General features: G+C 42.7%; 1 protein-coding gene across 2 annotated transcripts in view; it reads left to right on the top strand.

The window, feature by feature from the left end:
* Positions 1 to 4,366: 4,366 nt before the first annotated feature.
* The window catches only part of LOC126567843 (alpha-catulin), a 63,419-nt gene continuing 55,193 nt past the window's right edge, over positions 4,367 to 12,592 (top strand). For both annotated transcript variants that reach the window (XM_050224162.1, XM_050224161.1), the window contains exon 1: positions 4,367 to 4,528. In XM_050224162.1, coding sequence (XP_050080119.1) covers positions 4,379 to 4,528 — 150 coding nt within the window. In that variant the 5' untranslated portion in view covers positions 4,367 to 4,378. The remainder of the gene's footprint in view (positions 4,529 to 12,592) is intronic.

Raw genomic sequence — 12,592 nt, 5'->3', positions numbered from 1 at the left:
ACTATCGATTAGTGGTCCCATGCCGACACCGGTAAGGAAGAATTTGCAAACGACGACGACGCGTTCACTTTTACATTTTACCGCATAGTTTAAAGACGACCGTAAATACTTCTACAAAATATGGTGTGGAATTTTTGCTCGCAGGTGCATATCGCACGGCATAGCGCTATCCATCCATGAACAAGCAACAGTTTCTTCACGCGATTTACCCCGCCGTAGAAGGTAATTTATTTATCGCACCGCGTTACCACCTCCATTACACCTTGTTTGGTTCCTGGTTCCAGTCACTTTATACGTGTAAGAAAAGAATCCACCAAGTTTAGAGGAGGCGTCGGGTGAAAAAGTTCCCATTTACGCATAAGCAATTCGGGTACCATTCGCAGTCTCCTCATACCTTGTGCAGCAAATGCAGCAACAAAGGCTGGACCGAATCGGGACTGGAAAGTACAGCCAGAACAGAAAACGAAAAGAGAAAAACAAAACTCGATTGAATAGGAAAAAGGTTGAGGCTACTGAGCGGTGGTGAAGTGTTGGTTAAGTTAGCTGATAGTAGATAACAGTACAATTCAATGAGGTAGAAGGAAGATAAATTTTCGGACGAAAAGTAAAAAAAAACATGGTAAATTGAAGATGAAAAGAGTGAAAAGTTTAATGGTTCGATAAGATTTACAATGATGTCTGCAATAAGAAATCGTTTTCCTTTGTGGGGATGTGCGCATGAATTCAGTTTGATGAATTTCGTTATGTGGGATTAGGGACGGTTTGAGCTGTATTAGCGATTAATGTTGTTAGGCAATAGGTTTGGTTTTGAAAATAAAGGCAATATTAACAATTGTTAGAAGCTTTGCTTACGATTGCGGTAGATATCACATGAAGAGTGTATTAATTATCAAAAGCTCTATATAATAGGAAAATGACGCACTATTATCATGAAAGCAAATGACCGGTAATGCAGGGAAAGCATTGTTATGTCAGTTGAATGCATCATCAGCGAGGGATAATGGAAAAAGGATGCAGTTGCACACTTTCCAAGCCACGAAATGATGCGTGTTTCACAGGAGAACGTTCCTCGTTAACTCCACGTTTCAATAACATGTTTTCTAACGCAAATGGAAAGAAAATAACAGTTTGGCTTTAGATGCTTTCGATGCTTGGGTACAATGTCTAGATCTAGGAGAGAGAGAGACAGAAAGACGTTGATAAAGTCTGTCTGCCCCATGACCAACCCATCGGCCAAGCCACGAGCCCGGGCGGGTAATTTATTGTACACGAATGTAAAATTTATGACTGCTGCTATTGTGCATAATTAATGGTCCGTCCGTCATACTTTTGCAGCCGTGCTTGTTCGTCGATGGTCGTTAGGGTTGATGGTAAAAAAAAGCGAACGCTTGGAGCAGGGTAGGAAAATGAGAAAAGCGTTCGTTAGCGGCCAGCAGCTCGCTTATAGTTGCGATAGTGTATCGGCAAAAGTTTCCATTCTGCTGGCATCGACTTTGTGCAGGCGATGCAGCACGATGTGTGTGCGTGAATCCTTATAATCCTTCTGGTTCGCGTTCAGCCAAGCGGATGCTTTCACGCGAACATCACGCGAGTGACCCACCGAAAGGGAGAACTTCGAAAATCCGTGCTTTGCATGCGATAACTTTTACCCATCCGCATGATGGGCACTTCCGTGTTACGCTTGAGTCAACTAATTAGCTTGCGTTCCATTAACCGATGCTTTGGTCAACCGTTCTCGGGGGACACGCGCAGGACTCACGCTGCCCGTGATGGTGTGTAGCGATTTTGATGTAGTGCAATGTAGGTTTAAATGGAGATTAGAGTTTTGTGTTGTGGGCCATGTCTATTTTTCCATGCTATTAGACAGAGATCGAGTTGAAGTGGCGATGCAATTATGGCACCAGAAATGGATTTTACTGCTAGCTGTGGTAAGTAATGAATGAATTATGGACTATTTTACAACGAATAAAATAAGGTATTCAATAAAAAGAAGCTTTGTTTTTGGAAGTTAATCTTATACCGCTTTGAGTGCTAGGATGAGTAATAAGATCACGATTTGCACCAATGAACTTATAACTAGAGGCTTTATTTAAGGTTCGCGTCGTACAAATCGTGTTGCTTTTGCTACTGAAAGACATTACCGATCACTAAATTGGGGAGACAATTTGTACACAATCTGCTTAACACAGTGATTATCCTGAGAGAATGAAGTTAGCAAAAGAGTTTTGTTCAGGAACTAGGCTTTGGCGACATATATCAGCTTAAAAGGACTTACATTGTGATTACTCTTGTGTTAATTTTTGCATGTTTATCATCCAGAAGGTCTAGCCACGTGTGAAGAACTCGATGTTGCACTATTTCTTAAAGCTTAATATTTCGACCAATCATTCAGGTCGTTTGTCTGATGTTTGTTAGACATTGTTAACCTATTACTTCTGGGATTTTTACCAAACACTGGCAACATTTCCCAGAAACACATTTTATTGCTGTTGTTGCTCCTATCAATTGCTATGAGTTCTACCAAGCGAAATGATAAATTCCATCTGAAATGTGTTAAATGTGTTCATAACTTTCCACAGCCTTTTATGGCAGAAATCTGGCACTATTATGCTGTTAGAGTTGTCGAAAAGGTGATTATGTTGTACTCCCAAAATACTGCCAACTTTACACTGAGCTGTAGTTTGTATCAACGCACTATCGAACACAAGATCTCGACTGTTTTGCTACTCTCTAGATCTGTTCGAATTCGACAGTTGATTGGCAACTGGCAGGGTTATCAAATGACTGTTGACAAACACAAAGTACCAGGCGTCTCCATTGTCAGTTATAGGGGAAAAATGTAATATTGAAAAGAGAACGAAGAAGAACTCAGAAAATTTAGCAAAAAATAATAAATAAAGCAAAAATGGTATGTTAAACACTTCTAGCGAAACAACGTTTCTCTCAACTGTTTCTTAATTTCTCTATAAATATTGGAACGTTGATGCTCTCCGAAGAACACGCAGTGCCGCATCTTTCCAAAGCAAGGGGAGCATATTTTAGATCAGTCTCTTGTGAGAGGTGGGAGAGTTTTGTTAAAACGATCACCTTTCCGTTACGATCGTACAGCTGCAGACGTCAGTTTGAGCGCGTTGCGTGAAGCGAGTAGAAGCAGACGTTCTCTGCCCGTGTCCGTACATGGTAAAGATCACCTGCTGTCGGAGTGAAATGTCATTCTAGCGTGCGGTGGTATGTGTGTTTGTGTGACTTGGAAAAGAAAACTCATGATCAAGCAAAGCACGGCAAACTTCATTTTGACAACCAAAATTACCGCCAGAAGTCATGTAGACGAGACGCGTAATTTTGTTGCGCTGAGAGTGAAGTCTACAATTGAAAAGGAATAATTCTTAGTTCCCTGGCAAGAAGTGTTATCTAATGAAGCAATGTGCATGGTTTTCCATTACAGCTCTAACAGTACGGTGTGGTGTGAAAGATTGTGTTCACGTTGTTTTGAGTAAATCAAGTGTGAAATGTAAACCTCCTATCATTTGATCTTCGATTTTTCTCGTGCAAAAAAATGTGGGAGGGATGGTGCGTTCAAGAGGTTTTCTAAGTGCGCTCGTGTGCGTGTGTGTGTGTGTGTGTTTTAGGCCGTGCTTTTTGACAGCCGTCGACTGAGCAAAACAACCGGGAGCGTTCTAACGAATCCGGATTTATGGCAACCAATCTGTGTACCCTTGCGTGACGATCCGTTTTTCCCTTCAGTGGCAGCGCGAAACAACACAACACGGCCCGGCGATTCGTGTGTGTGTGCGGTAGCGCAGGTTTTTCTGATTTCGGTTTCGTAAGCGGCGAATTATTTCCGACAGCAGTGCGGGAAAAATGAGATATTTCTGATGGTGATAAAATCGAGCGCTGGTGTTGAAAATCTTGCTTGCATTTTGAAGATCACATCCCGCGTGCGTGCGTTTGTATGCGAATGCGTATCGTGGCTGGTTCAAGCAGTGAGCGAGTGGTGGTGGCAACGATGGCCAGTGTCAGCGGTGGTTGGTGAAGAATACTACGCGCATCACATTGAATCTGAATTGGGTGACAGGCGCAAAAGGAAAGAGAAAAGTGTACATCATTGTGTGTTGTTACTCCGACCGGTTGGCCGGTTTGCTAGCAGAATAGAATTAATTTTATCCTGCCAAAAAGTAACCTTTCAGTGAGCAAATGAATGTTTTGTGAAGAAGAAAAAAAAAAGATCAATAATTATTTATCATCGATAGAGAAGCGAAAAATCAGTAAAAAAAAAAGCATTCGCTTCGTGATGGAAAATGGTTCATGAGAAAGCGAAAATTAATTTAAAATATTTGTAATCCGTAATCGAATTCGTTACAAGCGAAAACACACAGAAATGGCATTATCGCGCCATTTCATGTCAGAAGCAGGTGGGCATAATTCGACCGGTGGTGGTGGTGGCGGGTCCGGTACATCAACAAATGAGTTTATGCTCGATATAAAGATCAAATCGGTCGAAAAAACGCTCGTGCCGTTAATGAAGCAGGTAAGTAGTGAGTATAAATCGGAGTGCGCTTTAGAACAAAAAAAAATCATTTGCTACAATTTTTATGAAAAAAGCATGTTGGGGGTTACTTTTTGAACATTGACTAATTATAGATATTATATTTTAAAAACTTTATAAATATTGTTTTGAATTTGAAAGTGGATCGAAAAACTAAGGAAATAGAATTAAATGTATTTTCATCCAAATAAATAAATTAGAGTCATCATCAGGCTCAATCTGAACTGTATTTGAATAACACTTGTTGGAAAGTTTCTATTGTAAAGAATATTTTCTACGGTCAGCGATGGTAAATCATCCGACCGATCAGGCAGTGGATTACACGGTCTGGGAATGGATTGTCATACTCGAAATGCCTATACAGTCCACTCTAATCAACTCGCTGCCTGCTTGGCCCGAGCCTGCCAAGCATTTCATTTAGGTCGACACACATAAACACCATCCTATGCTCGGCGCGATCCTCACCAGAAGCATCAGCATGCACGATGGAGAAGGACACGAACGGCATTCGCCAGAGGAAAGTTTTATAAATAAATAACAATCAAGATAGCAATGAATTTTGTTTGTCCGCACACTCTCCAACGCCAATCGGAATGGTCACATATGGTTTTTGGCACGACGGTACGAGACGATCCACGCTGTTGATCAACCACCAACCATGTTACCGTCGTGTACAAATGGTGTGCGCTTTCCTATTTTTCAATTTTATGAGGTAAAACATATTACTTCATGAAAATCAAACAAAAATTTGTTTTTTTTTTTGCCGTACAAACATAAAATAGAAAATTAAAGAATGAGCTGGAATGCATTTGGTAGTAGGAAAGACGCATACAGGAAGTTATAAGTATTCGAAAGAAGTTCATAAACTGGCGCCAATGTCGGAGAACTCCTCCTAGGTAGAATATATCCCCCGTCCGTCCGGGAGCGATCGACGCGTGTGCGTGTTTTCAGACACACCTCGGCCCTCGGTAGAATGTACTCAAATCGAGACGCGACACCACACCACAAATCTCGGAGTCACATGTACAACTGCACAAAGTCGCCGCGAAAGAGCACGCGCTCGTTTGTTGAGGTTTTTTGTGCCTCTGTGAGGTGTCTCTGTTGGGACACACGTTGACTCGGTACGTGTGTGTGTTTGTGTCCGTATGTATGAAACTAAAGTTAGACTCGCCAGTCGGGCGTCCCGCAGCGGCAGACAATAATTATTAAAAGCGAAAAGTTTATTTATAGTAAGTCCACAGTGAACAGACGAGCAGCACCGTCGGTAGCAATGGCCACGGTGCGGTTATTGGGGTTCCTGAGAATGAGAATTTGTGAAAAGAAGTCCAACACTAAGGGGTGTGCTGGGGTTTGGGGTTGTCAAGGCAAGGGTGGCAAAAAATGGTGTGAAGTTTCCGTTTGTACGCCGCGCGATAAACAATCGTCGAACTGTCAGGCCGATGATAAAACGATCGTTTGCAGCTGATTGCAGTAGCTAGAGTTCGCCTGGTGTTTGTGTGTGGCATCTGGCCAAGGAAACGATATTTTTCCACCGGTTCCGGAAGAAACTTTTCCGGTGTGTGTATACGTATCTGTTTGGGCATGCGGGTATTGCGGAGAGAGAGCTAGCAATTGTGTATTTGGTGTGCTATTTTCACCAAGATAACCTATTTGTGCAACGTACACGTGGTTTCGGTGAACGAATTTTAACTTCAAAGGTTATCAAAAAGGAACATGTTGTCAACCGTTTGGCCAGTAACTGAGTTGATCAATATTTCTCGCTTGACTCGTACTAAGTAAGATGATTGTGAGAAGCATAATTGGTAGTCAACCTTGCTATTGTCAATATTTCATTTAAAGATTTTTCTATACGACATTAAATATAATTATTAGAAAACAATTATCGCTGTAGACAATTTTGAAGAATTTAGAAGATTTCGTAGCGAGGACCACCTATCCAAATTCCATTCAGTGGCCGGCATTGCTCTAACAAGTCTTTAAGCCAGTTAAGAGAATAATGAATGACAAATTGAATAAATAATACTTGAATGCCTGGAACAGGAAGCTGAATAGGTTTTACAGACACAAAGCTCCAAAAACAAAAAAAACAGTGTCTGGAAAATTTTTGCAAAGGAGGCCTCTTCCTTATTCATAATTGTATTATCGAGCAAATCCCACCCATATCGAACTCCCTTTTGTGAACGTGTGCAGGCGAGCGTATAAGAATAGAACAGCGTTTGATTTTTGCATATGGTTTTTTTTTTGTAATTTCGTTTCCGCATGAGACGTGTGACACGAACACGAGGTTGCGTCGTCTAGGTAGCAGCCGCCGTCCGTCAACGCAAGTCCGAGCTGGGCGATGAATAATGGCATCGGCGAGTGTCGCCAATCCGTCAAGTGCTGGGCACAGTATCGGTACCGGCCGGCCGGCTACCAGCCGGGGGTCAGTACGCACTCTCTTGCACTTACGGAGATTTATGACGCCCCGCTGTCCAATTAGCGGAGCGTCACACCAATCCGCTTGTGTCGGGCGGTCCGACCGGGACACCTGATTTACTTGCAGGTTGTATGATGGATGCAATCAATTCGCGTACCACCAGCAACAAAAAAAAAAAAAAAAGAAGGGGTAATGATCAAAACGCGTTGTTCTTTGTGAGATGCACAAAGCAAATAAGCTGTTAGTACAATGGAGCTCGAGAATTTTGTTGGCGCAGAATTTTTCTTGTTAGGACGCGTTAGGAGGTTTAATCCACTGCCGTCTGGGTATGTTGTTTGCTTTTTGGTTGAAGATTTTCGCTGTCCCATTTCTTGCTGTGCCATTCCTCTGGTGCCTGTGTTGCGTTGAAACAACACGTCATTGACTTTTCAACATTCGGAACGCCGTGAACGCCAGGGTAAGCAAATTTGGCAGTCAAAATATTTGTCTTCCATCAGTACGTTGTCAATACGATTGATTGGATTTTGTTGGCATGCGACTGTGTGTCCGGGCGTCTGGGAATGTCGCGATGCGTTCCATGAAAGTCGACATACAAGCGAGGAGTTTTCGGAGCGTTATTACTAGTAGACCGACGTTACGTTATAGTATTAACAAAATAATCTCAAATTAAGCATACGGGAAGCATCTAGCGGATATGCTTCTGATTGGTAGACGAACGTTATATGTATGTGAGAACCGATGCAAATGTATGCGGTCCATCGCCATCCCGATAAACTGTCGATGACCATGAATAGAACCGTAACAACGTTACATCGCTAAACATGCCTTCCCAAAATGAGAGAATTAAAACTGGTCCTCTCAAGAGAGTTCGCAACAGAACCACGCAAAGAAAGAGTCCTGTAAAGTAGAGAAAAGCTCAGAAAAACTCATCCTTTGCACCAGATAGGCTCGTTGTAAGACATTTCTCGTTTCTCACAAACTGTTGCACCGAAACGCTTGTCCTGACCGGTCCTGCCTTTCGACGCGGGTACGTCACTTGGAATGTGTTCGTAAAAATGGCGTTGACAACTGCTAACCAACACACTCTTACAGCGTCCTTTGCTCTCCAATCGGAAGCATTAAAAGCTTGAAAGCAGAGCATAATGTGCAAGTTTGGAAGCAAAAGCCGGGAACATTAAATCTATTTTTACCCAATGCTGGAGCTAAGAGCAGCCTACCGGCAAATGAAAATAGAACTGCGTCCGTGTAGCGGTGAACTATTGGGGTTGGTTCTTTCGATACCTTTAAGACTGGCTCGAAGATGTACCCAGCGACTTTAACTTCCAACTTACCGGTTGGCTTCATTAATTGCCGAGCCAAAGTCTAATCAGAGTTTGGGCACAACCCAAAGCGTTAAGCTCGCTTTTGGCAGCCTGAAACTCTCGGCTAACTCGATTACCTCCACACACTCCCCCAACCTGTGTGGCTCGCGCCAACAGACGGAAAGCTCATTCCAACGCCGTATCGCAAGATGCTCGGGTGAAGAATTGGAATTGCATGACACGGACCAGTGAATGATACGATTGCGATAATGATGAACCGTGTTCCCCGTGCAAGCGGCGGTGGCAAATCGAAAGAGGTGTGGTAACCTTAAGGCGGTAAGCTCCTTGTCCACCCTTGCGGAGGTGCCTGGGATTTTATGGCATTCTGCCATGCTAAGCTTGATGAGATTGTAAGATTTGTGTGAGCAAAGTTTTTCGAAGCGCGTAAGGTTTCGTGTGCTAATAGCAGCAGCAGCAGCAGAACTCCCGACTTTGCCGCGTATCCAATTTTGTTGCTGTGGTTCGGTGCGGCAAATGAGCTTACCTGTTAATGCTGCAAAGTTTGGTTTTTAATGAAATCGGTTAGGAATTTAATTGGGAGTTGGGTTTTGAAGTTTGGCTGGGTAGCACATGTGACATCAAGGACTCACATACGTGTATAGACATAGCGTCACATGTGGGATGGCAATTAGGAATAAAGATTATTTTTGGGGACACGATTCAATTAAGGATTGGATTGGTTCTTCGGAAGCGTATTGGAAGATTTTGTCCCCGTTTTGTGTTTAATTTTTTGAAGGTCGTCTAGAGATACTGATGATCCATTTAAAGGGGTAATGATGTTACCCTGAATGGTCATAGTTTGGTTGTATTTAGTGTTCAATTGCTTATTTTCTTAAAGTGTCTACGTTTATAGTCACAACTCTTTTTCGGTTCAATGTTGAAATGTGTTTCTTTTGCCAATTTATCTCAGATTATTTATTGTTTTTGAATCTTTTTATTCTGGTTACTATACTAAATAATCTACAAAGATATTTTCAGATGCCTGGAGTATTTAGAAAAAAACCAAATTCGTAACGGTAACACAAGGTATAAATGACCTCGGAATACTGCAACCACAGCCAGGGGTTTATAATTACGCAAACCGCTCCAGATGGCACCTGTAACCGACTAAAGTAAATTGAACAAGCCGGAGGAAATTTCAATCGTAAATGCGTCCACGTGCCGTTTATTTATGCAACCCCACATCCTGTACCCTTTTTCCTTCTACTACGTTCACCACTACCACGACTGGTGAACAAGACCAGTGAAGATCTCCAACAGTAAAGCAGTGATTTTCGAGATGCACGCACGATTCGTGACGGAGCGATATAACGGCTCCAATGCGACTTGGGCAAAGCCCTCCGCCCAAAGGCGACGCCACGCGATTCACACTGCTTCACGGCTTTTTGTACGATTCAGCATAACGCCAAAACATGCAAATACGATTACGTTGGTCGAATGGCAGAAAGTAGGAAGTAGCTGGTAACCACCTCAAGTCTCAAGTGGGCAATAAAAATCGCGAATTTGTTTAAGCATGGCGTCGCACAAGGGCGTGTAGCGTAAAGCGTTTGCTAATACCGTTTTCGGTGAGCGATGGTGGTTTGCTTCTAGGTGCGTAAAGGGAATACTTTTTTGATAGCTATGCGGTTTGGAAAATATGTTTGATTGATTTAGCAGAGTGAAGAGAGAGAGAGAGAGAGAGAGAGAGAGAGAGAGAGAAGGAGGAGGAGAAGAGTTCAAGTATCAAGTGCGAGATGGATATTTCTGGGCAGCAGAGAATAGTTTTTTCTTTTATTCAATTCAACAGTCACGGTGTGTGGCCGCGCGAAGGGCAACAGGGCAACGTGTTGCATCGCATGCCACATGCTATATCCTAGTTTGCTTGGTTAGAGGTCTTGGAGAAGTGGAAATTTGCCTTCCGGCTGCCTTCTGGACGTCAACATCAACATACAGGGGTTGCCTCGGGGGTTGGTCGAACGCGTATCACCTATCGCATTACTTAGTCCGGGAGGGAGCGATATAGGGTTGTTTTTATTTCCCCCCCATGCCTTGTACACACACATACACTTTTTTGATGCCCGTTGGTCCGCGAATAGTTACTCGGGTTAAGGTAAGGCCCACCAAGACTTAGGCTAGTTGTGGATATCGACGACTAACCCTCTAAGCTTGTAGTAGAAGCTACCAGAGAGGGAGCTGTTTGCGGAGTGTTTTTGTTGCTTTCATTTTACTGATCGATTGCCCGCCCTGGACTTTAATGGGGCACCCGTGCTTTGACACCTTCCCGGCTGCTTCATTGAAGGTCCAGTGTTCAGGTTCTGGCTTGAAGGTAATGAACTGCGGGTTAATGGACTGCAAATGTGTGTATGTGTGTTTGTGAAAGGAGGGTGGAGAAAGAGCAGTTGGAATTGAAACCGATGTTTGTGTTTTTTGTTTGTGAACGAGAGTCCAGAATAGGAGGGATTTGGGTGGATGGAGGCAAAGGGCCTGTGTAAAACTTGTTGCAGTACGTGTTAGAACGCTTACTGGGGCGAGTAGAAGTAGAATGGAAGATTAGTTGTATAGCTTAAAATTCGGAGAACATTTGTTTATCAATAGGTTTTTAAATTTCTCTGTTAGATTTTTCCTAGTATTTGAACAAAGTATTCAAGTCTGCAAAGGATCAGCCAGAAATGTTCTTATGTTGAACTTATTTAACCGATTGGAGTCTAGTGTAACGAACCATCATAGAATTTGATTTTATCAATACCAAACTTTGTTCGATAGTTCCTAGAATTAGGGAGCTTTAAATTCTTCAAAGGCATATTAGCAAACATGCCTCGTCCCAGAACTAGTATTGGAGCATTCATTTGAGTAGCGGATCAATATCGGAATAAAATTTTTATTTCAATTGTTCCCCTGTATGGGAGATTATCTCTCTAGCTACGAGTCGATTTTTTAAGTCTATCAAACCAGTAATGACTGATCAAGAATTTCTGAGGTTATAATGTCAAAAAAACCTAATTAAAATGTGTTTCTTCTATAAGCTTTTATCTAGCAATTTATTAAATATTGTATACTGGAAGAACATTCAATTGGCATTAAAGTTGCTGTTCGTTATGTATTATACTCGCATCTCTTCGATGCTCTCAAATTGTTAAAATCTATCCTAAAGAAAATGTTGACGTACTCCGTTTAATAGGTCATTAATATGCTCAAGAATACTGGAGAATCTTCTCATCTCGTCTACTAGAAAGTAATTTTTCTACATCTCCTACTACTTGCGACTAAAAAATCCACAACAAGAAAGGACAAACCAAAAAAATCTCATCCAGTCTAATCCTATTCGTTACACTGTGCTGGTTCCGATTTCACCATTTTCCAAAGTCCTAGAAATTGGGTTCTCTTGTCCCGACAACTCCCTCCCTCGTCAAATAAAGGGTTTGCTATTTAACAGCATGCGCTAGATTGGAGCATTATTTTTTTTTTTGCATCTGTGGTAGTGTTGTGTTTGCTGGTTTTATGTCTTTTCGGGTTTACGCCATCCCGCTGTGTCCCGTTGTGTGCACAGATGCAAGTCAAGCAGCAGAACGGTGAAATTGACCGTGAGACGGAACTTTCGCAGTGAAGATGCATCGTCTGCTGTCAGCTAGCATAAAAATATATATATATTTGTGCATCGTGTGCACTGTCCTCACACACAAACCTTCGCCCACAATGTCTAGAATCATCCACACGAAATAAAGCAAAATGTTACCGCTCCAAAGCCGTAAAATGTTACCGTCGTTGTTCGTTGTTCGCTCGCAATTGTGGTTACAATGCAGTTTTCCCTTCGTTCTGTTTTCATGTTATCCCGCACCTACCGACAATTTCCGACTGATGACGTTGGTTCGGATTTTTTTAAGGGGGGAGAATGCCGTCGTCTACGTCACGGGTGTATGCATTGGCGCTTGCATTGGTTGCAGTGTTGATAGTGGTTTATTTTTGCATTTCATTCAGATTGCTTTTGGCATACCACATATGGCTTGTACGGTGGGAGAGTGTCTGCGCGCGCTTGTGTTTGTGTGTGTGCCATCGGGATGGCACGCTGATCGAAAGCATGTTGCGAAAGGACCGGATGGAATGGGACGTGTTGAAACGCAATCATCGGTGGGTGCGAAGCGGAGTCGGATATCCCGTTGTTGTGCGTGTGAAAAGATGAAATTCCTGGGGAAACGCTGGCGAAACGACATGCGCAAGGATTGTTGTGTTATCCTTTGCACATCACAACAAATCATTGAATCGGTCGCCCCTCACGCACACCGACCGAGCAGC

The sequence above is a fragment of the Anopheles maculipalpis genome, chromosome 2RL (assembly GCF_943734695.1).
Source record: "Anopheles maculipalpis chromosome 2RL, idAnoMacuDA_375_x, whole genome shotgun sequence".
NCBI lineage: Eukaryota > Metazoa > Arthropoda > Insecta > Diptera > Culicidae > Anopheles > Anopheles maculipalpis.
This window is presented reverse-complemented; position numbering and strand designations above follow the sequence as displayed.